This window comes from Lampris incognitus, chromosome 17 (genome assembly GCF_029633865.1).
Source record: "Lampris incognitus isolate fLamInc1 chromosome 17, fLamInc1.hap2, whole genome shotgun sequence".
Classification (NCBI taxonomy): domain Eukaryota; kingdom Metazoa; phylum Chordata; class Actinopteri; order Lampriformes; family Lampridae; genus Lampris; species Lampris incognitus.
The window spans coordinates 27,423,651-27,451,236 of NC_079227.1; the positions used below are offsets into that span (position 1 = coordinate 27,423,651).

At 44.5% G+C, this 27,586-nt stretch overlaps 1 protein-coding gene across 6 annotated transcripts in view; it reads left to right on the top strand.

Annotated features, from left to right (window-relative positions):
- pald1a (phosphatase domain containing paladin 1a) overlaps positions 1 to 27,586 on the top strand; it is a 71,484-nt gene that overhangs the window by 16,741 nt on the left and 27,157 nt on the right. For all 6 annotated transcript variants that reach the window (XM_056297341.1, XM_056297337.1, XM_056297338.1 and 3 more), the window contains 11 exons: positions 1,978 to 2,132; positions 2,299 to 2,395; positions 2,503 to 2,607; positions 3,808 to 3,903; positions 4,039 to 4,173; positions 4,812 to 4,928; positions 5,770 to 5,949; positions 6,073 to 6,270; positions 6,996 to 7,136; positions 7,277 to 7,348; positions 14,944 to 15,084. In XM_056297341.1, the coding sequence (XP_056153316.1) occupies positions 1,978 to 2,132; positions 2,299 to 2,395; positions 2,503 to 2,607; positions 3,808 to 3,903; positions 4,039 to 4,173; positions 4,812 to 4,928; positions 5,770 to 5,949; positions 6,073 to 6,270; positions 6,996 to 7,136; positions 7,277 to 7,348; positions 14,944 to 15,084 (1,437 nt within the window). The remainder of the gene's footprint in view (positions 1 to 1,977; positions 2,133 to 2,298; positions 2,396 to 2,502; positions 2,608 to 3,807; positions 3,904 to 4,038; positions 4,174 to 4,811; positions 4,929 to 5,769; positions 5,950 to 6,072; positions 6,271 to 6,995; positions 7,137 to 7,276; positions 7,349 to 14,943; positions 15,085 to 27,586) is intronic.

The window sequence follows — 27,586 nt, forward strand, 5'->3', positions numbered from 1 at the left end:
GCTGGCTAGATTGGCGAAAGCTTTCCCAAAATTCCAGCCGTGCTGAGGCTTAAATGAGACTTTTGTTCAATCTAACTCACATTTCTGTGATTGTTACTCCAAATAAAGTGTTGGGCATCTTGTTTTTTTGGACTGTTAATCTCATGTCCTCTTTTGAACTCAACCAAAAGTTCCATAACCCCGTTTTAAACTGGAACACTCCTGCATTGTGAAACCGTAAAAACTATTTCCATTCCCGGCGAACTAAAATCCCGGGTTTTTACTTCGGATCATCTTTTGTGTGAAAAGTGTCCCCGTGTCGTAAATCCTCAGAAACCTGTCAGGGGGTACTACGGCAGTGCAAACTTTCTTGGCTTTGGCACAAAACCTTCGCGGGATTGTGTCTCTTGTCGCAGCCGCCGTTCACTCACTCATTCTAAGTGTTGTGTTTGACACGTTACGTTTGAGACGCAACCGATGAAAGTGCATGTTTGTGTTTTGGGCGATGTGTGTGCCTGCAGAGAAGATGGCTTTCTTTGCACCGGCCAAACATTCCTCCATGTTGGACGGCAGTGTAATGACACCGAAAATACAACACATCACAGTGATGCAGTCTCTCAGACGTTTTTCAAGCTCAGTATGAACAAATAGATGGCAATACAGAGATCACTGGACGAGACAAGGTCTGATGTAAATGCAGGGATTCGGCGGGTATGTGGGAAATGTGAGAGGGGCTTTTCAGTAAAAAGCTAGAATCAACTTTGTGGTGTGAAAGAAGGTTTTATCAGCATTCACATGGATTGAAGCACAGGGGAAAAAAAACAGGTGTGAAAGAGGTTTATGATCGTAACATATTATTACCACTAGGACAGAACAGTATTGGAGAAAAGTCAAATCAACGTTGTGGGATTTTTTTGTTTTCTTGTGATAAGTATCGCAGTGTTAAAGAATAAAGAGTATAATTTCATCAGACATGGGCAACTTTTAACTTTTTAAGCTTCATTTGTAAAGACTTCATCACATTAGCATTGATTATGGTGGTTTTAGAGGGAGAAGTAAGGCAGATGTCTATGAAGTCATCGAATCAGACTCAATTATATTACTTGGCAGATGCACTAGAATTTTTTTTCTTGAAGCATAGTCATAAAAACTGGGCCATGCTAGATTTAAATTTCTATCAAGCAGTAAGTTTGGGTATATGTGTTCTTAGTTTGGATATATGTATTCTAGTTTGGATATATGTATTCTAGTTTGGATATATGTGTTCTTAGTTTGGATATACTAAACTATATATATAGTTTGGATATATGTGTTATATGTGTTCTTAGTTTGGATAGATGTATTCTTAGTTTGGATATATATATATATATATATATATATATATATACATACATACATACACACATACACACATACACGCACATATATACATACACATATATACACACATATATACACACATACATATATATCCATACATACATACACACACACACATATACATATACATATATATATACACACATATACACACATACATACATACATACATACATACATACATACATACATACATACATACATACATACATACATACATATATCTATATAGTTTGGATATATGTGTTCTTGTAGTTTTTGGATATGTGTTTTTGTCTTTGTGTTGCACTGCTGTGGGCTGGGGGAAACGATATTTCATTTCATTTCGTTTTATGTGTGCAAGTACATGAAGTGAAAGTGTTCCTGATTCCTGATTTCCTGGAGAGTTTTAGCCCAACATGACTGATGGGCCAAATTTGCCTTACATTGCATCCTTTGCAAAGAACTATTGCACGTGTATCCTCCAGTGTCGACTCTAAAACTATATATTGTGCTGCCCAAATTACCACCTTATTGAACGATAGTACTTGGATGTTTTTGTAACCCTGTCATCGCTGACTGATGCCCCCACCTTTGACCTCCGCCGCTCATCCCCTTCCTCCTGTCTGTGTGTGCCAGGAGAGCCCCAGCCTGTCTCTGGGCCAGGATGTGTCCCGGCCTCTGCCCGCCCTGCTCTTCAGCTGTCAGGTGGGCGTCGGACGCACCAACCTGGCCATGATCCTGGGTACACTGGCCATGAACCGCCTGAGGGACACGTCACCGCAGCAGCAACGGTAAGAAATCCACATCAGCATCAAACTCATCTGGAAAGGCGAGCAATACAAAGACAGCATAACTCACAAAAGTAATCACACGTTTAAATATGTGGTCAGTTTATATCGAGTGTTTAGTTTATTGCCAGCAAAGATGGAAGTTGACCTAGTTTGCCTGACTTTTTAGAGCTGAGGAGGCAGCAGCGTCGGACTCCAAGCCGCTGTTTCAAGTCATTCAGTCCCTGATCAACAAGCTGCCAAATGGGCCGCAGCTCATGGAGGAGGTAAATTAACTCTTGATTCAACCAAAAAAGTATTGTTTGTCTATGATTATTTCTTTCCTCAGACTAGGGGAGCCCATCTGACCACATCTTTTATTTACATCTGTTAGGTTGATCAGGCTATTGCCCTGTGTTCTGAAATGCACAACATCAGAGAAGCAATATACGAGAACAAGAGTAAGCTGGAAGGACTCGGAGAAGATTATCAAATTCAGGTGGGTGATGCCCTGTCGGCAAACAGTGATGTAGTAGTAACTCGGTTTGTGGCACCTTGTACGTCAACCCTGACTTTACAAGCGATCTGTGGTCAGCCCATGTTCTGCTGAATGAGGCCAGTAATATACAGAGGCCGCAGTAGGGAAAAAAATCATTTGTATGAGGTTAGATAAAACATCATACTGGCTGTGGCTTCTGCCATTTGCACAGACTTGCCGGCCCGGGAAATTCTTTGCAAACAGTTCACGTTCGTCTGCAGATCTCACTATATGTTGTGTTGCCCTTTGAGGACGAGTCCTTCTCCAGTCATTGACTCTGTTTACATTTCCGTACTAACACGTGGCCAACTCTTCCAAATAATTTTTACGAAGTCTAGGCTTGAGGAAATTGTCGGCACATTTATTACTGCTCGAATAATCCTTTTCATTGATCTTTATTAATCGTCGTCTTCCTGCAACCCCCTCACTGCAGTGGATTATCTATAAAACCACTCGATGTGTATCTGTGGTGAGCGTGCACACAACTTTATGTGGCTCTGTGTTCAATTGTGGTTTGATTTCAGGCAGGCGTTCCTTTGTTGTAAGCATACTGCAGTGGAAAGTAGGCTATGAAAGCAGTGAGGAAAATTTAAAAGGCATCATTATCAACAATGGGCCATTGAAGAGGCCTGTGATAACTGATGGGGATCCAGTTTAATGGCGTACATGATGGAGGTTGTGGCACCACTGCTAGGTTGCCCTCATACACGATTGAAGTTGTTGCTGTATCTGGGGCTTGTGCTGCAGTTGCACCGATCGCATCAAATAAACAAACATGTTATTTTAAACAACCCTTCAGGGCACTATGAAAACAGCCAGCAAGATTTTGGTTGCACAGGTAATAACTCCATCAATATTCATAAACGGACTGTATTACAATAGACTTAATAACATCTTTCTCTCCTGTGTAGATATATATGACCTCTTGTCCGTATTACAGATTTAGTTAAATGACGTTGCTTGCTGAAAACTCAAAAGTATTCAAGAAAGTGGAAACACTGGCTTTGACTTAGATTTGGATTTGGTTTTGATTTGATTCCCTGTACCTTCCAACTTAATGATGTAGTTGAATTTTTCCTTTATTTCTGAAAGTCCCCTTTTTAGCGGCACTTATTTTTTTGGTACTAACTCCTTTAATGCGCGTGTGTTTGTTTTTTTCAGGGAAGCAGCACCAAAGAGTACTTTCTGCACCGAACAATGCAGAGTTTGGAGCGCTACTTCTACTTGATTGTGTTTAACGCATACCTTCATGAACAGGTAACCCCCCCCCCCCCGCAATTCAATTCTCTTTACAGTAACTAGGAATTTGTTTGAATTGCTGTGTAATATTCACCATTATAGTGATCATTCGAAGCTCTAATGAGGTGTTGTTTGCACCCTTGTGTGTTGCAGTATCCTCTTGCCTTTGCGTCCAACTTCAGCCAGTGGATGTGCTGCCATGCGTGGTTGTACAGGTTACTGGCCTGCATGGATTTATCAGAGCTTTCGGCCCCCGCTGACCTCGTCACACGAGGAGCCCGCGTCTTGGTGAGACAATTGACAATACATGCACATGTCCTGCTATACATGTGTCCATTCCCCTCGCTCGCACTGAAGTTGTACTTTTTTGTATTTTCCCCCTTTTCTCCCCAATTGTACTTGTACTATTTTCCCGAGCAGTTAAAGAACCCCCCCCCCCCTTTTCTCCCAATTGTATCTGGCCAATTACCCCATTCTTCCGAGCCATCCCGGTTGCTGCTCCACCCCCTCTGCCGATCCGGGGAGGGCTGCAGACTACCACATGCCTCCTTCGATACATGTGGAGCTGCTTCTCTTCACCTGACAGTGAGGAGTTCGCCAGGGGGGCATAGCACGACCAGAGGAGGCGCTAGTGCAGCGACCAGGACACACACCCACATGCGGCTTCCCACTCGCAGACACGGCCAATTGTGGCTGTAGGGACGCCCAACCAAGCCGGAGGTAACACGGGGATTCGAACTGGCAATCCCTGTGTTGGTAGGCAACAGAATAGACCCCTGTGCTACCCGGACGCCCCCAAAGTTGTAGTTTTTTTATCTTTATTTTAGGATGCCATGTTGTTGTGACACCAGAACCTGTATGTAGGTGTGCAAATGCTCTGTATATTATGAATGTATTATGTTGGGTAAGTGAATGTGTTTCTGCAGGTTGCGGATGAGTACTTGGCTCCAGACGTGCTCAGCACAGTGAAGGAGATGAAGGTGGCCAACTTCAGACGCGTTCCCAAAATGCCTGTTTATGGGATGGCGCAGCCAACATCAGAGGTACAGCCAGCTGGCAACGGTATCACTCATACGATGATGTGAATACAAATAACCTTGTTTATTTTGGCAGTGGGTCAACTGATAAGGGCCCAGCTTATCACAGAAGTCGTGAATAAACTCTTTAGTCGCACAGAGGAGATTAGGGCCCAAGGTGAAGTCTACAGTTCAGTTTATCATTTAGACTTTGTGTATGTCTTTGTCTGTTGTGCAGTATTGTGCAAGTTTGCCATGTAAACATGTCCAAATTAAAGGCTGAGGGTGACTCACAGCCCGAGAGGAAGAAAACCATAAGCATTGGCAATGTTTGTAATACTGCTTACAGTTTGCAAATCCATGACTTAGGACCGGGCAGTGTTTCAGTATTATCATTTATCGTCTTTCAGTGTTATTCTATCTGGATGAAACACAGATAATGCCATATTGTGATACACAATTCTATTGTCTACATTAATGATAACCCAAATCTGTAACCTGAAGGTTCTCACAAAATGAGTCTGAAGTATATCAGGAAGTTTGAAAAACAGCTTTGGTATGATAAAATACTTTGCATGAAGTTCAATGTGAAAATTTGAGTAAGTAAATAGATACTGTGATATACATGGATCTCAAGTAAAATTCCCCACGATAATCGTAGTAATAATATTTTCCGTATTGCCCAGCAATAGCATGACTATACTCACCCGTCAATGTTTCTGGTCTCTCGTAAATATGCACTGCCACGCTGATAAGCATTTCCAATAGTGCTAGAACAATTAGAAACTTATGACGATGATGTGGCGGTCACATCTCTAAGTAAGACGTCCAGCCACTCGCCTTCTGACTCGTCATTTCCTGTACGCAGGCTAGCAGTGCGGTGTTGGCCCACTTGACGGATGAGAAGAGGAAGCATGGCCACGTGCTGTGGGTTAACCTGCAGGAGGAGCTGGTGTTGGAAGGGAATGGCCAGGTGTTCACCACCAGGGAGCCCTCTCGTCTGGACCAACACATTTCTGTTCCTTCTTCTGACCCGCAGCTAATAGAGGTGCATGGTGGCAATGAGCAAAGATTAAATAAATAAATAAACAAACAAAACAAATAAATAAATAAAAACCCTTTCATTTGAGATAGTCATATGCCTTAATGTGCAGCTCTTATGGCTCTGCAGAAACTGGAGATGTCTCTGAAAGAGGAGATCCTGCGAGCACAGAAGTGGCTTGAGGTGACACTGGAGCAGGACAAACAGATGAAGATGTTTAAGAGCTGCCTGAGCGTCCAAGAGGCCTTCAACCAGCACAAAAGCTCTCACCAAGGCCTGATCTACAAACGCATCCCTCTGCCCGAATGTAGCGCACCTAGAGAGGAGGTAATTTTAAAGGGGTAGATGACAGGCAACTGACACACTTTCAGTGAAACACACACACACACGTTTTGATTTAACAGCAGGTTAATAGCAAGTTTCAGAGGTACTTCGCTGGTTGCATGCGATGCAAAGATAAAAATGACTGAGCTTTGTGCGCCCTCCGGTGGTGGTGATTGTTACTGTCTTAAGAAAACAACCTCAACCTTACAATAAAAAGCATACGACAGCAATTTTGCATACACACCCTCAGAATATATGCAAGGTATGAAAGTATTGTTGTTGAGCTTAGTTTTTTTTTCTCTTCACTGATGCCCCTGATTACCTCACAGCATTATCTATCTAGCTATCTATCTATCTATCTATCTATCTATCTATCTATCTATCTATCTATCTATCTATCTATCTATCTGTCTATCTGTCTGTCTGTCTGTCTATCTGTCTATCTATCACTCTATCACTTTCATTGTTATTGTTTGGTATACTTGAATGAATGAATTTTGCAACAATTGGAAAGAATGTATCAAAAAGTTATTGTAGTAAGCTACATTTTGATCTCCCTCTCACGTATGTTATTTTTGCCTCCTTACCGATAATAATGTAATATAGAAATATTGTTACTTTAATTTATTCAATTCAGTGCTAGCGTTGAAAAAGACGAGACCTTTTGGTGTGTTTTTGTGTACCTGAACTACATTTCTGTGTATGTGTGTATGTGTATATATCATTAGGACTTTGACAAGCTGATGGAGGCGATGAAGAGTGCCTTGGCTGAGGAGTCCAATTCAGCCTTTGTATTCAACTGCTCCAATGGCAAAGGCAGGACCACCACCGCCATGGTCATCGCTGCTCTCACCCTCTGGCACTTTAACGTAAGAGGCCGTCAAGGATTTTTCACTGTGTCCACTAAAGCCCCAGGTCCCTTAATACTGATCCACATCAAACTGGCCACAGAAGCACAAATGATGTTTTGTTGAAAATAACACAGAAACTACTTGCACTCCACCTGCAGGGGTTTCCAGAGTTTGGGGATGATGAAATAGTGAGCGTTCCTGATGCCAAGTACACAAAGGGAGAATTTGAGGTAAGTAATACGCTGTGGCTCTTTCAGTTTTGCTCAGATTTCATGCAGAAGAGGTGTGTGTATGTGTGTGTGTTTCTTCACGTGTGCGTAAACATGAACGCACATGGTGTTCAGACAATCACCAGTGGCGCAGCTGTTGTAAAAGCTGCTGTTCATTGTTACCCCCCCTGAGATGCCCATATATCCACTGAGTTTTACATGCCCTCCTGATAACACCCATCAACCTCATGTCATATCTTAAACATTGTATGTACACGGCGGCGCGATGGCCTAGTGGTTAGCACTATTGCCTCCCACCAAGAAGGTTCAAACCCCAGGCCGTCCCAGGTCCTTTCTGTGTGGGGTTTGCATGTTCTCCCCGTGTCTGTGTGGGTTTCCTCTGGGTGCTCTGGTTTCCTCCCACCATCAAAAAGACATGCATATTAGGGGTAATACTCCTGCCTGTGCCCCTGAGCAAGGCAATGGAAAGAAGAACTGGAGTTGGTCCCCGGGCGCTGCAGCTGCCCACTGCTCCTGTATGATAGGATGGGTTAAATGCAGAGAACACATTTCATTGTAACTTGTACAATGACCAAAATAAAGTGGCTTTCTTCTAAAGCTACGCTTTAGATTGCAAGTGGGTAACTCTCTGTCTGTAATCAAAGGCTTGTAAGGGCCCTGCTGAAGGCAGGCAATCCCAGAAGCCATGCTCCTCCTCTCGACAGTCTGAATACGGTGGCTGAATGGGACCCTTTGGGTGTTTGTCTCGCACTTTGTTCTGATGATGAATCAGTGTGCTGGTTTAACCTGCTGGGCTTGTGGTCAGCACTGTAAACAAGGGCGCAGTGAAAGCGACGGCGTTCTGCAGGCTCACAATGGTGCGTGCCAATCACAGCAACCCGGCTCTCAAAGTTTCTGGGATACACAGACGGGGTTGCTACGGAAACCCCAGACGGCGACAATTCAGCCCCCGAAGGATGTGTGGGGTGTTTCTTTGCCCTCTTGTCTTGCCAGTGTTCAGTCCCTCTGCTGAGAAAAGAAGAAGACGAATCAAAGGAGGAACAATCCCAGTGTTTCCCCAGCCATAGGCGTTAGTTAGTGGCTATGGTTCCCCTTCAACAGTGAAATGTGAAATTGAATGTTCTCGTTTTCAGTGGAAATGAAGACGTGTGTGCAACAAAAGTTCACTTTACCGGACCGTTGCATTACAGGTTTTCAAAAGAATAATCTGCAGCTCTGATTGTGAATTATGTTGTCCACGACATGCAATGAAACTCATAATAAACCAATACAGGATAGTTGCAGCACTGTTAACAATGTAGGTGTCACGAGCTGTCTTGTATTCTGGTGCTGACCGGGTTCGCACATGGTGGACGTGGCTTATAACACACTGGCTACAGCATGTCACATCTCAAATTCAATTTATTTTGGATCGCTTTACTTTCCACTCAGGTGAACGTTCCAACAAGTTGAAAGGTGACTTAAAGTGGGCCGAGACTACTCACATTTTCACAGTGTGTGCTTTTTTTTTCTTTTTTTTAAGGAACATAGTTAGCAAAGTGAAATGGACTACTTGCAAGTGTTGTGTAATGGAAAGTTCAACCGTAACATAGGTATGATGACAAAACAGAGTAAAGGAAGCGGGCCAGGCAAAAATTTCAACAACATCCACCCCGGTCGATAACTTACCTAGACCTCACCACCCGCGCCCACTAATAGAAAATTACCAGGGCAAGCATTGAGTCCCTAACGCATTATCAGGGATTAAAATTGTAGTTCATCATTGGTTGGTGTGTCATCCAGCACTGTTTCTTAATGGGGCTAGGACTTCATGTCCAGTAAATTGTAAGTTGTCAGACTGCATGCTGATTTCATGTCACACACACACACCATGTAATCAGGTGGGGTCTCACCTGGAGGCCTGTTCCATTCCCTGACCCCGATCTTGTCCCTGACAGATTGCTGACCTACAAGGCTGGTTATCCAGATTCCTGTTTGTAGTGCTGATACCTGGTCTGGTATCTGAGGCCAGGGGGTCAGCTTTAACTCGGTCATCGAAATTCATGCAGGACTCTGCTGCATAGATCACAGAGAGGTGAATCAGTTCATCCGGATACAGTGTCTAGTGGAAGAAACGTTTCATCACTCATCAAAGTGACTTCGTCAGTCTCAACTGACTGCAGGTATCCTCACCCTTATAAACAATGCAGTGGCATAATGACCGAAACCAACGACCAGTTTCATATGCAAATTGCCGTGACCATTAACTTGACTTATAATGGCCATGTGTACTCTTCACAGAGGATTTGGGAATGGTTGCAATCACAGCATTGTAAAATGGCGACAGATGTACTCTTATCCCCCCTTGGTTCAGGGATGGTCGTTCCCTCTTCACATAAGTGGCCTCTTTGACTCCCTGTTCAAACCAGCGTTCCTCCCTATCAAGCATGTGCACATCCTCATCCTTGAAAGAGTGGCCACTGGCCTGTAGGTGGGTGTAGACTGCCGAGTCCTGGTCTGACGTGTTAGCTCTCCTGTGTTGTGTCATTCTCTTGGCCAGCGTCTGTTTGATTTCCCCAATGTATAAGTCATGGCAAGCCTCCCGACACTTAACAGCGTACAGTATATTGCTGTTTGTGCCAGGGGACCCAATCCTTGGGGTGGACCAATTTCTGGCACAGCGTGTTTTGGGGTTTGAAAGCAACTGAGACATGGTGTTTGGAAAATACGCATCTCAGCTTTTCCGACACTCCCACCACGTACAGAATCACCACTTTCTTTATGCTTAGACAGCTGTTGTCCTTCTCCTCTCTTCGATCGGCTGGTACAGTATATGGGCGTCTTCCTGGCTTTGACAAGTACTGATCAGTATGTGTTGTTTATGGTAAACATCAACAATCAAATGTCTCCCATCATCAATTGCAATTTCTTTTTTTCTTTTTTCTTTTTTACAAATTTCAATTTCACAGTCTAAGAAGGATAACCTGTCATTTTTCACATCCTCCCTGGTGATCTTGATGTGGTTGTCCACAGAGTTAATGTGGTCAGGGAAATGTGGTACGTCCTGAGATTTAATTTTAACCCAGGTGTCGTCCACAAATCTGAACCAATGGCCAGGTGGTGTCCCTGGATAGGACATCAGAGCCCTCTTTTCCACTTCCTCCATGTACAATTTGGCCCCGATAGGTGGAACTGGGGACCCCATAGCACACCCATACCTCTGCCTATAGTACTACCCCCTGTATGTGAAGTATGTGGACTGAAGACAGCTTCAGGAGCAGACACACTTGGTCAGTGTTAATGGTGGTCCTATTGCTAAGGGTGGGGTCGTTTTGTAATTTCATAGACTACCTCCACTGCTTCATCAACATCCTCCTCCATAATGATGTCCCTCACCTTATCCACAAAATCCAGTATTCTGAATGTGATGTTCATTACTGCCTACCAACAGGTTAAGAATAGATACAAGAAACTTAGAGATGTTATAGGTCACTGAGTTAATCATAAAAACAATAGGCCATAATGGCACATCCTGTTTATGTGTCTTCGATTACCCATACAGACTAGGTGTAGCTTCCTCTGAATATAATCTATGGTACAACATTCTGTCAATAGCATTGTCCTGTTCTAACAGCTTCAGACAATCTATCACCTTTTGCTTGTAACCACCACCTGGATCTCGGTTCAGGGGCTCATAAGTATTCATGTCACTAAGTAACGTCATAACGTTCACGTGATAGTCTGTCTGGTTTAATAAAACCTGCTGCATAGAGTCAGATTTTGATCGTTAACACATGCTCGCATGAACATGGAGGTCAGTCCTCATTTTCAACTAGGACAGTACTGCCAGCATGACTACACACACAAACTAGCATATAGTCCTACACTTTATTTAGGTCATGAATGACAGACAAGGGCTGGGTATTGGCAACAATTTAGTGTTATAATTTGTATATCGGTGGATCGATACAAATGTCACGATTCAATATATTGCGATATATTATGATACTACAGACATTGTGATGTGTTTCAATATTTTGTCTAACTCTTAGAAAGAGTCCAAAAGAAAATTCCTCAATATACATAAACTCAGAGTAACTGATCAGTGGAACCAGCTGCTTCTGCTGCTGCTGTAGCTGTGCAGCCCTGTTACAACACTGCAGCTGCCGCCTAGTGGTCAGAGACGGAAACAACACAAAGAAGCAGTGCCACCGCCACGTCTCCCTTTGTGCGTAATCGTTAGTATTGATGGAGTGTTTTGGAAAATTGATAAAATACTGTGAAAGATAACATTGCAACACTCAAGTGTATTGATATTTCCCTATACCCCCGTCGGCATTACTACTGTGAATGGAGGGGAAGGCTAAGCTTATGGATTTCACACTGATTTTCACAGTCAACCTATTTTGGCTGGCTTCACACAGACAGCATGTGAGCCTCATTATTTCAGCCTGTTTTTGTCTTGCATTTGTATGAAAGTTGACACTCTTTTTTTTTTTTTAAAAGGATAACACTGGTATAATTTCATGCTATTTTCCTTGTCAACAAATGATCAATGATATGAAAAGACTAAATTCCCCCTCACATTCCCCATAGTCACAAGTCCTCTCCATCTAGCTTGGGAGTCCGGCTTGCCTTGCCACATACGGCTCTTTTGCCCCTCTCCAGTGGCTTTGACAAAATTATATGGAAATGAATAACAGTTCTTTTTAACATTTTAATTTTAATTTATCATGGTTGTAGACCTAAAGTGATTCTTACGTTCTCCACACCGAATTAAGAAAAAAAAAGTTTTAACATTTTATCAACTAAAATGTGTGTCATGGCCTACATCTATGGCCGGTGCCTGCCCCTCTAAACTTTGCTGTACCTCAGTAGCGGTGGCTAGTATTGAGTCTCTCCCTACTTCAAGCATATGAACTACATAGACCAAATATTTGTCCTTATGTATGCTCAACAATTCAGGTAAGAACCCCACAGAAAGTTGAGTCAGTTCATCTGGACACAACTTTTATTGAGAAACGTTTCATCACTCATCTAAGTGACCTCTTCAGTCTCGACTGACTGCAGGTACCCCCACCCTTATAAACAATACAGTGGCATAATGACTGAAAATAATGATCAGTTTCATATGCAAATTGCCGTAATCATTAACTAGAGTTTCGATGGCAATGAATATGTACAATTCACAGAGGACTGGGGAATGGATGCAATCACAGCATTGTAAGATGGTGACAGATGTACTCTTAGCACCCCCCCAGTGTTTGATGTTTGATTGCTGATGTTTACCATAAACCAACACATACTGATCAGTATGAGAACATTAAACATTAAACACAGCTTACAGAATGAGAACATTCACAGACATACTGATCAGTACTTAAGGTTTGACTCTCATCATCCACCGGAGCACAAACTAGGAGTCATCAGGATGCTGTACCACCAAGTTGACAACGTCCCCACCGACACAGAGGCCGGGGAAGGGGAGATATCCCACGCTAAACAGGCCCTGGTTAAGTGTGGTTATCCTAACTGAGCATTTGTCAAATGCAGGAAGACGCCCAAACAGTGCACCAGCCGATCGAAGGGAGAAAGACAACAGCTGTCTAAGCTCAAACCGGTGGTGATTCTGTATGTGGTGGGAGTGTTGGAATAGTTGAGACATGTATTTTCCAAACACCGCATCTCAGTTGCTTTCAAACCCCAAAACACGCTGCAACAGAAGTTGGTCCACCCCAAGGACTGGGTCCCCCGGCACAAACAAAGCAATGTAGTTTATGCTTTTAAGTGCCAGGAAGATTGCTGTGACTTGTATATCAAGGAAACTAAACAGCCAAGAGAATTGCACAACACAGGAGAGCTAACATGTCAGGCCAGGACTCTGCAGTTCACACCCATCTACAGGCCAGAGGCCACTCTTTTCAGGATGATTGTGTGCACATCCTTGTTAGGGACGAACACTGGTTTGAACGGGGAGTCAAAGGCCATCTATGTGAAGAGGAAACAACCATCCCTGAACCGAGGAGGGTGTAAGAGTACATCTGTCACCATCTTACAATGCTGTGATTGCAAACATCCCCCAATCTTCTGTGACTAGTACACATGGCCATTGAAACTCTAGTTAATGGTCATGGCAATATGCATATGAAACTGATGGTTGGTTTCTATCGTTATGCCGCTGTATTGTTTATAAGGGTGGGGATAGCTACAGTCAGTCTAGACTGATGAAACTTTTCTCTCAATAAACATCGTGTCCAGATGAACTGATTCTTCTGTGATAGTCCAAATACGGCGCTCCCGGCTCACAGATGAGAGCCAGCAGTGCAGCCCTGATATAGAGAAGATCTGCAGTGACGTTCTTGAAAGAGCAATCACATTTTGCAACAAAGTAACTGTTTTGATAAGTTGTGAGTTGTGATTTTGTCAGTCAGTTGAATGATCCTTAGCTGTTGTGTTTTATGCTCAGGCCCGATGGTTGGTTGCTGCACGTGGATGAGGAAAAACGACTACCTCGCACTGAACTGGGTTTTTGTTCAGTTTTGTGTTTTGTTGGCAATAGCATCCCCTAGTAAAAATAACAAAAATGTAAACAGTTTTCTTTATTGTAGTTCTATAATTACATAAATGCAACAAAACATGGGATTATTGTAAAGGAACTGCAAAGTTAAGGTACTAAATAATCACAAATAGCCCACCGCAGAGTAGCCACATGTGGTAAAATTTAATGAATGCTCGTTTAAACCTATTAGTAATTTTGATAGGCAAATTTAGACTTAATAGGCTGTGTTACTTTCATTACAAGACTCAAATGTTTTCTGGCTCCAGACGGATTTTTATTTTGGGGGGGGGGACAAAATGGCTCTTTTGATAGTAAAGGTTGCCGACCCCTCACCTAGTTGATGCCACACTTAGCTCTCAGCTAAGAAGCCATGGGATCCTAATCTGTTCAAACATCATTAAACACAGCTTACAGAGACAGCCTCAGCCTTAAGAGCTCCATCCATTTCTGTGAAAAACTGTGAATTAAGCGTTTTATAAAGGTGACTTAGAAGGCAGGGGACTCCTCCACTTAATGGGGACCATTTTCATGTCAGTGCCACTCGTTTGCACCGATGTCCAATGCGGCCAGCAGATGGAAGCTATTAGCAGTCATTTTGCCTTGAAAGTCAGGACGATGAAGTGCGTGGTGCCTGGTTGTCGTGCAGTGATTTTTTTATATATTTTTTTTACACTTAAGTCTGCCATAAACAAAACTACTTTCCATAGAACGCAAAGTTAATCCTTGTTACTTTATAAAGTTGATTCGGGCAAAACTGAAAAACAGACGTTTACAGTGATGCATCGTGTTGACTATAATGTAATATTGTGATAATGGAGTGGATTGGGGGAATTTAATCTTAATGAGAAAATGAGAAAAACATACAACTAGAAAAGTGTTGTCCTTTAATGTCTATCTATATGACTGATCTGCTTGTTCCTCAGGGGTCAACCCAGCATAAGATCGTAATTCGACTGCTAACATTACTGTAACTTCTTAGAGAAGAATGAAGTATTTACACATGAGGTATAGCTATTGACTTTTGGCACGGACTGTGTTTTCTTGCGGTGGTGTCCAGGTGGTGATGCGGCTGGTGCGTCTGCTGCCAGATGGCCACAGGATGAAGAGGGAGGTGGACATGGCTCTGGACTCCGTCAGCGAGACCATGACCCCAATGCACTACCACCTGAGAGAGATCATCATCTGCACGTACAGACAGGTAAGACAGCAAATCTTGCCAGAGTAATTATTGTTAAGCAGTTCTTGAGACGATGCAAATTAAATTAATTGAACATGCCGTTGGGTTGTCTTTGAAGTTTCATTTTATATCCTGAAATTGAAAACAGCGATGGAAGGCTGGAAATAACAGCAACAGCAGTTATGTAATCATATGACATCAAACAAAAAGAATGTCTAAAAGCTGCATGCAGAATCTACTACTATTACTACTACAACTACTACTACTACTACTACTACTACTGCTACTACTACTGCTACTACTACTATTACTTTCGGCTGCCCCTGTTAGGGGTCGCCACAACGGATCATCCGTTTCCATCTCTTCCTGTCTCCTGCAACTTCCCCTGTCAAGCCAGCCACCTGCATGTCCTCTCTTCACCACATCCATAAACCTCCTCTTTGGCCTTCATCTTTTCCTCTTCCCCGGCAGCTCCATATTCAGCATCCTTCTCTCAATATACCCAGCATCTCTCCCCCGCACATGTCCACACATGTCCGCACTTTGTTTCCACACTGTCCAACCTGAGCTGTCCCTCTAATATGCTCATTCCTAATCCTGCCCATCTTTGTCACTCCCATTGAAAATTTTAGCATCTTCAATTCTGCCACCTCCAGCTCTGCCTCCTGTCTTTTCATCAGTGCCACTGTCTCCAAACTGCACAACGTAGCTGGTCTCACAACCATCTTGTAAACCTTGTCTTTAACTCTTGCTGGTACCCTTCTGTCGCAAATCACTCCTGACACTCTTCTCTACCCACTCCACCCTGCCTGCACTCTCTTCTTCACCTCGCTTCTGCACTCTATTTAAACTCATCCACCTTCGTCACCTCTACTCCTTGCATCCTCACCATTTCGCTGTCCTCACTCTCATTCACGCATATGTATTCCGTCTTGCTTCTACTGACTTTCGTTCCTCTTCTCTCCACTGCATACCTCCACCTCTCCAGGCTCTCCTCAACCTGCTCCCTACTCTCACTATATTATACTATATATCTCACTACAGATCACAATGTCATCCATGAATATCATAGTCAACGGTGACTCCTGCCTGATTTCGTCCGTCAACCTGCTCATCACCATTGTAAACAAGAAAGGGCTCATACCCGATCCTTGATGTAATCCCACCTCCACCTTGAAACCATCTGTCATTCCTACCACACACCTCACCACTGTCACACTTCCCTCATACATATCCTGCACCACTCCTACATACTTCTCTGCCACTCCCGACTCCCTCACACAATAGCACACCTCGTCTCTCGGCACCCTGTCGTATGCTTTCTGTAAATCCACAAAGACACAGTGTAACTCCTTCTAGCCTTCTCTATACTTCTGCATCACATTCTCAAAGCAAACATCGCATCTGTGGTGCTCTTTCATGGCATCAAACCATACTGCTGCTTGCTGATCATCACCTCTCCTCTCAACCTAGCTTCCACTACTCTTTCCAGTATCTTCATGCTGTGGCTGATCAACTTTATACCTCTGTGGTCACTACAGTTCTGCGCATCACCCTTATTTCTTGAAAAGTGGTACCGGTATGCTTCTTCTCCGCTCCTCAGGCATCCATATAATATCCATAAAAGCAGCATGCAGAATAGGGAATTAAAAAAAAAATGACAGCGTCCAGATATGGAAAGTAATACAGCAGTGTCTTGGAGAATTGTGTGTGTGTGTGTGTGTGTGTGCGTATCATTTTGAGGAAATTGAATTTTCCTTTCATGCCAGGAAAGCTTGAAAGAGATCAGAGGAGCGGAGTTTAATGAGAGAGTTGGGACACGCAATATATGGAGCAGGAGTAATGCAAGGGAGGAATGACAATTAAACCGGCTGGTGTGTGCCTGTCTGCGTGTCTGTTCATACATGATTGTAAGTTTGTGCAGGGGAGAGATTTGAAGGCAGCATTTACATCAAGACAATTGAGTTGATCTTTTCATAGTCAGCAAATGTCCCTGTATGTGATTGTCTGTGTGTGTGTGTGTGTGTGCGTGTGTGTGTGTGTGTGTGTGTGCATGCGTGCGTGCGTGCACATGCACATGTGCACACGAGCGTATGTGCACATGCACGCCTATGATATGTGGGTCAAACTAATTTCAAAATATAATTTGTTTTGATCTGCTTAGTGAATGAGATGGTTGGGGTTGACTTCATATGCTTATATATATATATATATATATATATATATATATATATATATATACACATTATTTGAACAGGGGCCCAGCATCACAAAGGAAGTTCAACTGGCCACACAAACCAAACAGGTTTACTGGTCTTGAAAAGGTGGTTTTCCACCCGTTCTGTCCACCCTGAGTTTTTAGATGAGCGATGAGTCACAATGACGATGAACACAGAAACTTCTACGGCAATTTCCTCTGATTGAAAAGTTAGTGTCAAAGGGGGTGTACGGGTGGCATGGCGGTCTATTCTGTTGCCTTCCAACACGGGGATCGCCGGTTTGAATCCTCGTGTTACCTCCAGCTTGGTCGGGAGACACAAATGGCTGTCTGCGGGTGGGAAGCCGGATGTAGGTATGTGTCCTGGTCGCTGCACTAGCGCCTTCTGTGGTCGATCGGAGTGCCTGTTCGGGGGGACTGGGGGGAATAGCGTGATCCTCCCACGTGCTATGTCCCCCTGGTGAAACTCCTCACTGTCAGGTGAAAAGAAGCGGCTGGTGACTCCACATGTATCGGAAGAGGCATGTGGTAGTCTGCAGCCCTGCCCAGATCAGCAGGGGGGTGGAGCAGCGACCGAAGAGTGGGGTAATTGGCCAAGTACAACTGGGGAGAAAAAGACAAAAATCCCCCCAAAAAAAGTTAGTGTCAAAGGATAGGTTCACTCTTTTTTAACCTAGACCTCATTAAAGTGTTATCGAGCTTAGTTTAGAAATCGTAAATACAAAAACTTCACTGATTGCTTCAATATTGAGAAACTTACCGCTTAGCTGAAACTTCTTGCCAGGCCTCAACACACTGGGGGAATCATTAAAGCTTTTAAAAAACATTTTATATGCCCTTTGTATAAATGGATAGCTCACAATATATAGTCTGAGATGTCTTAAAATGTCCATTGAGAAAATAATTGCAAGCCAAATTAAAGTGACTTTGTTTTTCACTTCTGCAGTTTCAGTTTCCTTGCTAAATCTGTGCCGGCCTCTGGCAGTGTGTGACTGGGGGTGCTGGGCTACAGGACTTAATGCTCTCAAATGTGGAAGTTTACAGATAGCTGGGATTTACTGCATTAACTTCAGAAAGTATTTCCAAATCAGAACATATTCTAAATAAACATAAAATAGATATAACTTGAGACTGTACTATGAGCAGCCCCTGGTAAATTTCTCAATGTTGAAATGGTCTGTACTGTTTTAGGGCGTACAATCCTGAAGGATGTCCGACAGCGTTTTAATGAGGCCTGGGTTAAAGATAAAGTAAACCTTGGGGCATCCGGGTGGTGTAGCGGTCTGTTCCGTTGCCTCCCAACACGGGGATCGCCTGATCAAATCCCCGTGTTACCTCCGCTTGGTCGGCTGTCCCTACAGACACAATTGGCCGTGTGTGCGGATGGGAAGCCAGATGTGGGTATGTGTCTTGATCACTGCACTAGCGCCTCCTCTGGTCAGTCAGGGCGCTTTTTCAGGGGGGAGGGGGAACTGGGGGCAATAGCGTGATCCTCCCATGTGCTACATCCCCCTGGCAGAACTCCTCACTGTCAGGTGAAAAGAAGCGGCTGGCGACTCCACATGTATCGGAGGAGGCATGTGGTAGTCTGCAGCCCTCCCCCGGATCAGCAGAGGGGGTGGAGCAGCGACTGGGACAGCTCAGAAGAGTGGGGTAATTGGCCAGGTAAAACTAAGGAGAAAAAGGGAGAACCCCCCCCCCCCCCAAGAAAAAAAGATAAAGAGACATATCCTTATACATATGAAGTCTGTGGTGTTTACATAGGCAGAAATCTTGGGGGGGGCAGGGGGAGCCCCCTATCCTGGGAAAATATGATTGCCCCCCAATATATCACTGTAAATACAACTATGTAACTTCAATAATATTAATAATATACATCAAAAGATTGCAACCTCCCGCCCTTTGCCTCACAATGGTTTGATCCACTGCCCCCCCCCCCCTCCCCAGCCCTCAGTGGTGGCACATGATGCAGGTACAGTGCATGTGTGGGATATGGAGATGATTTCGTTTCACCCTGAAATGCAGACACGATTTTGGGCTGAGGGGAAAAACAATCTCCACGGCGTATTGTTTTACAGTGCGCAGCATGCAGAAACAGTGCCATGTGGAAATGCAATGCACAAGAGGCATTGCTTTTCACTGTGTGATGTGAAGAGAACGTGTCACAATGACAAACAAAATCATAATTTCATTGTTTTGCACCTTGTTCAACTACCATCCAGAAAAACAGTGGGAAGAGGTTACATTGCAGACAATTGAGTGATGAAATTATGTCATACCACACCGAAATGCAACGGGTATCTTTGCTTTCCTCCAAATGCTCTATTGGCCCATTTTCATTTTCCAAAAGTACATGCGGAAATTGTACCGCCAGGAAATGTAATCGCTGTCCAATCTAAGCTCCCAAATGGGAGGGGGGGGGGTCGAGGAAAATGGACTGAGATAGCCGCTCAAGCTCTCTCGCTCTGGAGGTGCATGGCCGCCGACTAGCACACGACTACTGATGTTGAGGCTTCTTCTTTTTATAGGCTGCTGAGCGCCTCCCTCAACAGTCCAGCCACTGTCTTGCTGCCACGGGCCTCAGCCATGTCGGCGTTTGTCTGGTTAGCACAGTGTGGCAAAGCCTGTCCTGTCGGCCAGTCCATTACATCTTGAGCGATTATCTCAGTCCGTTTTCCACAACCATGCCCCCCGTTTGATAGGGAGCTGTGATTGGACAGTGATTACATTTCCTGGTGGCACGATATCAGCATTGATGCATGCTCAATAATCCAGGTAAGGAAAAGAAATGCGATTTTCTTGCCTGGAGTGTTGAACATGCACCAAGACATTTTGAGTCATTTCGGTGAGGATTGCCTTATACTTGTACATATCTGTCAATAAACACTGTATCCAGATGAACTGAGTCAACCTTCTTTGATATATGGCTTTGATATATGGCTGATATGATATATTTGATATATGCTCTATGGCTTTGATATATGGATATGGCTATATTAAGCCAATTAGTAAGGCAGTGGTGTTACATTATGTAGGGTGTGTTTCGTAGCCTACCTGTGTTTTTCACCGGGTGACGATAAGATAAAATCTCATGTGAAATAAGTTTGACTAAAATGACAAAAAAATGATTGGTTTTGGCTAGACTTCCATCCATCCATTATCCAAGCTGCTTATCCCGATCGGGGTCGCGGGATGCTGGAGCCTATCCCAGCAGTCACTGGGCAGCAGGCGGGAAGACACCCTGGACAGGCCGCCAGGCCATCACAGGGCTGGACTTGATAGACTGAAATGTTCAATATAATCTGATGGCTAAAAAAAAAAGACGAAAATTCAACAGTTTTCACTGACTTAAACTGTGCTAAAATAGTTATGGGTTTCTTTGACTTAGATAAGAATAAAATGCCCAGACTTTTAGTCGACTAAAACTTGACTTGGCAAAAATGGGATGAGGTTGACTAAACGTGATAAAAAACTAACAAGGACATTTGACACGGGACTACAACTAAATAAAAAAAAATAGCTGACAAAATTTAACACTAGATCAGACAAAGTGTATGTTAGACATTTCTTCACTTCTACCACTCAATACAATAAAACAAATGTATAATCGTCACCAGTCTTCATTTTGGCTGCAGTGAATTACAGGTCGCCCATGTTAACTAGCAGTTAGCTGACATTTGCTAGCTAGCCACAGGAAATCAAACAGCGTTTGCAGCTGTTTGAATTCGAGTCAGTGAGAGAAGCTGGCAATGCAATGTAGTGTTCCTTAGCTGGCCCGGTGACAAAGTGTTTGTTAGCTGAGTTACAGCACTAGTTGTGGTGCCCCCCCCCCCACACACACACACACACCAGGAATTGCTCTCAAGAAAATGTCATGTAATTGTCCTCTCCAAAGCTGATATCAGATTTTCACCCCTAGGTGTTAACGATAGATTTACAGTTTCTAAATCTCCAGAAATGATGTGTGTCTTCTTAAGAGATTGTAAAACGGGATTATGTACACGCTGTCTCTGAGGCGCAGCTATGGCCCGGCTTTATTGAGTCACGGTGATATGAGGCTCTTGGGTTCATTTCCTCTGCAGGGAATCTGTATGTCCGGTAGAAGATACCATCGGCGAACGTAATGAGGTTCGGGTGGTCTCCTAACACGCTTTGCCTGCAAAGAGGCACTTCTTTTGTTTATTCACTTAAAGGCCGTCGGCTCCTAAAAGATTAGTGATGCCATTTTTTATCTCATAACCTGTTCCTTGTTTAGCATGTGCCTGAAGCATTCAGTTTTGATTTGATTCAGAGGTGTAACACCAAAACCCCAGAGCAATACTGAAAATGTCCTCGCTAACCCACTAATCCTGCTTTGTGAGACATGCCCCAGGTTTAGAATACAAATCCGCCTTGTATATTTACATTTAGAGGGCATTATGTCCAGCACCCCCCTCCACCAAAGCCCTTTAATTTGTGTGCTGCACATTTTACACATTCAAAAAAAAAGGATGTGAATCATTTATAGATACCATTTGATGCCAATTCAGTTTTTATACTAAAATGCAAAAAGCAAAGTAGCAACAGGGATCCGGGTGAACTTCCACATGTTTTCCCTCAGGTGGCGACAGAAACTTGCTTCACACCAAGGTTTGGACCCCGGGGGACAAATGAACCGGAACCCTTCCAGCCTCGTGGGCACAGATAACCGGCTGGCTTTGGCCTAAGTGAGAAGAAATCGCTGAGCTGCAGCTTGATCATTTCACTCAGAGCCAAACACTTGACAGTTATGTGCGGTAAATGATTTGAAATTGGGAAAACAGCAGGGCAACTAACGACACCAATTACCTGAGGGATTTCGGGATTTGACTTTATTTATTTATTTATTTATTACTTCTAAGCAAAAGTGCCACCCTCCAATTACAAAGCAGTGAATAATGATTGGGGGAAACAGTTGTCTGTTTGTAGCCCTGTGTGCACTGTGGAGATTGCGGAGGAGTTTCTCCCCTCCTCTGTCTGTGAACCTTGATGCTGTAGCCTCCACAGGCCCGCTGTGTTTCAGTGGTTTGTAATGCAGACCGTAATCAATGTCCTTCTGTGCACTGTCAGCCCCGCTCGTGGTGCTGGAGGTACCCGGGCCCTGTCTCTGCAACATCAATGGGCCTCATTGTCCTTTGCTTTCTGTCTTCCTCTTATGCCCCCTCCCCTCACCTCCTCCTCCTCCTCTCTCGGCGTGTTGACATTTGATTTATCCGTTGTTTGTTTGCCGTGTGTCTCGCTGTATTCACGATGTGCTAATCCCTCCAAAGAAAATTCAAAAATGCTTACCAGTCACCACCTTATAATCAACGCATCATAAAACACCCATTGGCAAATGCTGTGCGTTTTCTCTGCGGCAGTTCGGTGCAGTAAATTGTGAGCCCTGTGTCCTTTCCTGCAGAATCCTTGCCATGACATGGCTGATTATCTCCATGCCAGCAGCAAAGCCCAGCTGGCCTCGGGCCTTCTTTTCCCCTTCTAGGTGCCTCCAGGGCCGGCTTAAGGTCATTTCACTCACAACTCTGTTAATGCAGGAAGTTCTTTCATTTTTTTCGAGAGGGGGGGAAAAAAAAACAAGAATGTCCTTGGAATGTTCAATCTATCAAACAATAACTTTTAGAAAGACGGTCTGTCTTAAGTGAATCAGTTGCCTCTACTGCAGGCCAATATGGAAAATATTGGATTTTTTTTTTATCGGTACATATCATGATATGTGCTTATGCAAAAATGCCATATTTAAGAATACAAAGCTAGTTTTCAAACAATACTATGTCATATATTTCAGACCTCATTTTGGGAGAATTTTGAGGTAATCCTTCCAGATTATCATTAATTTGGACAACAAAACTGTGCATCACGATATGACTATATCTGAATTTCGTCCCTATGCAATACCATTACCGTTGAATGACGAAATATTGCCCAGCTTTAGTTGCATTTGCGATTTCTACTTTAAATTCTGTGAGTGACATCAGCCTCGCTGCAGAGTTTACTACTGCTGTGAGCACTCATGGAGGAGCTCAGGTTGGCACTGTGTTCCCTCTTGGCCTTTGCCCCCCCCCACCCCCACCCCTCCATGAGCCAGCAGGGCCAGGTGATAAACAGTGCCAGATGTTCCTAGACCTCCACAACCATCAGCAGAGGAGTACAGGGGAAAGGGGAGGGGGGTGTGGGTGGGGGGCAGAGGGGGGGGGGAACCTCACCCCAACCCTTGCTCTCTCCCCACATAGTCCCCCTCCTCTCTGCGAAGTACCCCTCTTTGCCGACAGTGGTCGGAAAATGTGTCTTTGATAGGGAAAAATGTATTTACACTGGGTCCCAAACCCTCCACAAGCTTCCAGAGGGCCCGGGGAAAGTGGGAGGCGGGGGTCCGTTCTGAAGGGCCTTAATGAAATGGGGGCTGGGGGTGGGGGGGGTGACCTGGCATGACAAGGCGTGATGCTGCAACATAGACCCGCCATCACAAGCGATGGGATGTCCAGTCCCATGCAAATACACACTATCTCACCCATTAACACTTTGTGACACAAACCCTGGCCACCAGGAACCAACATGGCGGGGCGGCTGCTTCTTCTTCTTCTTCTTCTTCTTCTTCTTCTTCTTCTTCTTCTTCTTCTTCTTCTTCTTCTTCTTCTTCTCCTCCATCTCCCGCGCAGGAATCGGTTGGAGCGGGCCTTTGTCCAATCGGGCCTGAGTTAAACCAACGGCCTCAAGCCCTCGGGCGCACACCGTTGTTTGTTCAGATAACTTCGCCTGTTGTCCCTGCTCGCTGAGCCGCTGTGTTTTTGATCTTTGCGTAGATGTGTGTGTAACAAAGAAAACCAGAGTCCTTTTATTTTGCTTAGGTCTTTGCCCTTTGTCAACCCATCTCGCTCTCTCTTCCCCAATTCTCTGGTCAAACAACCCCTGCCCTGCCCACACACACACACGCACACACACACGTGCACACACACACACAATTTCACAGACAAGTAAGTTTCTAGATGTGTTAACACATCATCAGAGGCCATAGAAGCCCATCAGAGGTGGTGATAGGACGGCAGGCAGCACAGCTAGATACTTAGTATCCACAGCTAGATACTTAGTATCCACAGCTAGATACTTAGTATCCACAGCTAGATACTTAGTATCCACAGCTAGATACTTAGTATTCCTCTGCCTACTGCACTTTGTTTGTAGAGAGCATCAAGCAAATAACCACAAGGGTTTCTGCTAAAGCCATACTTTGAAAATCCCAAATATGCGAGTATCATATTAACCCGTTACTAAGAAGAAATAAAAAGGGATTTCTCCCCAGGTACTGAGAAGGTAAGGTTAAAAAAAAAAGAAGATTGGTGCTGGAGTGAATGACTGCAAATCATGCTGTGTGTGGTGTGTGTGTGCGTGCGTGTGTGTGTGTGTGCGCACGCATGCGCATGTGTGTGTGCATGTGTGTGTGTGTGTGTGTGTGTGCACGTGCGCCCAAAGAAAGGCCCTCATGGTTTGGATGGGGCAGTGGAAAAATATTTTCAGAAAGGGGAGAATGCTGTGTGCAGGTTTTCTGAGGAAAGGTAACGGACGTCTTCAGGAAGGCAGGGGGAGGCACCGGACCAAATCCTTGAGGGTTTAGGGGGTTGAGGAGACCACCGCAATACTGGTAGCCAGATGCTTTTTTACAAAGAAAAAAAAAAAGAAGAAGAAGATGGGGTATGAAAAAAATGGAAGAAGTGATAGAGGGAGACAGGCGTGAGAAGTTCAGAGACTGTCAGGCTGGAGGGTGAATTAATCTTAACAGTCAGCAGGCACCACTAAGCTTTGCATCATTATGTCATCTATCTGTTAAAACGTTATCATTAAAGGGTCCTCCGTGTTTATAATGAGCTTGTTTTAGGATGCCCACTTGACATAAGTGGCCCAATTACAAGGTGGAGATCTGAGCCGGCCAAGGGAAACATTGGTGTAAGAAGCCCCCCCCCCCCAACCAAGGGACAGGTCTGTCTCTGCTGAGGTGCAGGTTGGCCCCACGGCCTCTGAAAAGAGCCTCTCAGTGAGATCCAACACCGTGCGGGCGGGAGGGAGGGAGAGAGAGGGGAGGTAGGGAGGGAAGCGGGCAGCCAGAAGTTGTTGTTGTTGTTTTTATTTCTAATTCCCAGGCTCTTGAATGCCGCTGCCAACAGCAATATTTGCGGCGGCTGTCTACGAAATAACTTATTTTGACCAGATCGCACGGCCAATTTCCCTAAATCACTTCATCTGAGCAGGTGCAACCAGGTGAACTGTTTGAGATACTGCTAACACTGCCCGCCATTTACGGGCCGCCCAGACAGTCGGCATTTGTGCTTTGCGGTGGTCCTGTATCAGCAGCAGCACCGTTTGGTATGGAGGGGTGGGGGAGGGGGTTGCATACGAGGGATAAATAAAGCATCCTCAGGGACTTCCCGGTGGGGGTCGACCGGGCTGAGGCGGGGTTGGGGTTGGGGGAGATGTGCAGCTGTTCTACGCCGGTTGCTATTCAGGAGCACAAGAGTTTCCACAGCTTCAAGTGTCTTCAAATCGTGTCGCCGTGTTAATATGGCTAGTCTGTGTTTCAACTTATGAGGTTGTTTTTTTATTATTATTATTATTATATGATATGACCCATTCATTCAACTGTATCTGTTGTTATGGTCTCGTACTTTTCTGCAGACGGTGGGTGATTTATGCACCTTGCCAACAATTTGTGCAGAATAGACGTTCATTTACAAGACCTGCAAGCGGATAATTTGTGAAAATGTGCACTTGGATTACTCTTTCTAACTCACAATTTCTCTGTGAATAAAACAGGTGTAGCCAGTGAGCGATCTCATCAACCTAGATGGGCTGGACTAGATAATACCCAGTCATCTTCCCCAATGCAGTCTCTCAGAATAGATTACTGGTCTGTGCATTTTTGTCAGAGCAAATGACCCATTAGGCAGCTGATTTTCAGCGCACTTTTCATAGCTACAAGCACCCAGCGCACACTGCAGTTTTCCCAGAAATCCCTTCTCACACTGTAGTTTTGACAGGTGTAAAGCTACATTTAGCAGTTATATTTAGTAGGAGACATACTATAGGCATTTATTTGGTGATAGGACGTTGGCATTTTGAGCCGTGCGGCTAATCTCGCTTGGTGTCGCTCAGCCCTGATCGAGCAACACGTTTGCACATCACGTTAAAGGGACGGTTTGGATTTATTGATGCATTGGTCGGCGACTCCTGGGGTTACCCTAACCCTAACCGTAATTATCCCCATTTGTCTTTTTTTCTCTTTATCAAAACCCTCGTTGCTCGATCGCTTAAGCTCTCCGTATTTCCCCATATTCCCTTTTCTCCTCCTCCTTGTCCACACAGACAGATAGGTTTGCAGACTTGGGTTGAAGATGTCCGCCCTGGTATGCTTGGCTGGCCCACTGTGTCACTGGGTCAGCAGTGACCTAAAACTACTTTCAGAATATGTTACGCATTTTACATGCATAGAAAATTTGGTTTTAGACAAAAAGACAGGAGGGGGAGAAATGCCACACTGCAGGGACTGTAGCCTGTATGCCCTGGCCTGGCCCTTACCACCGGCTCCAGACGGCAGGAACTCGGAATAGTGACGTCGAAAGCTACGTTTGAGTGTTTAGGCGGCACAGTGGCCCAGTGGTTAGCGCTGTTGCCTCACAGCAAGAAGGTCCTGGGTTCGAACCCCAGGCCCTTTCGGTGTGGAGTTTTGCATGTTCTCCCCGTGTCCGCATGGGTTTCCTGCGGGTGCTCCGGTTTCCCCCCACCATCAAAAAGACATGCATGTTAAGAGTTAATACTCATGTCTGTGCCCCTGAGCAAGGCAATAAGAAGCAATAACTGGAGTTGGTGCACGGCGGCTGCCCACTGCTCCTAGCTACACAGCCAGGATGGGTTGAATGCAGAGAGTAAATGTCATTTGTATGTATGTACAAAATGGCTAATAAAGAGTATTCTATTCTATTAAGCATGCCCCCGCTAGCTGTGACCATACGTGTGTCCCAAAAGTCCACTGCCTGCACTCGGCTTTCACGCTCACTATCTACCAGTGCTGGAAAGAGGCGGATGGACATGGAATACCAGCGGCTATGTGGCTTGAATACAAACCATTTGGGTTATGCAAAAGTCGTGACTGGGCTATGTTACTCCTACACAATGTCCCAGTCAGGAAGCTGTGTTTCATATGTGAGGACAGTTGAGCAACAGATGAAACTCGTGTTAACGGCACCATAACCACCTCCTGTGTGCCAGCCCCTCCGAGCTGCAGGCGAAGAACTGCAAGAC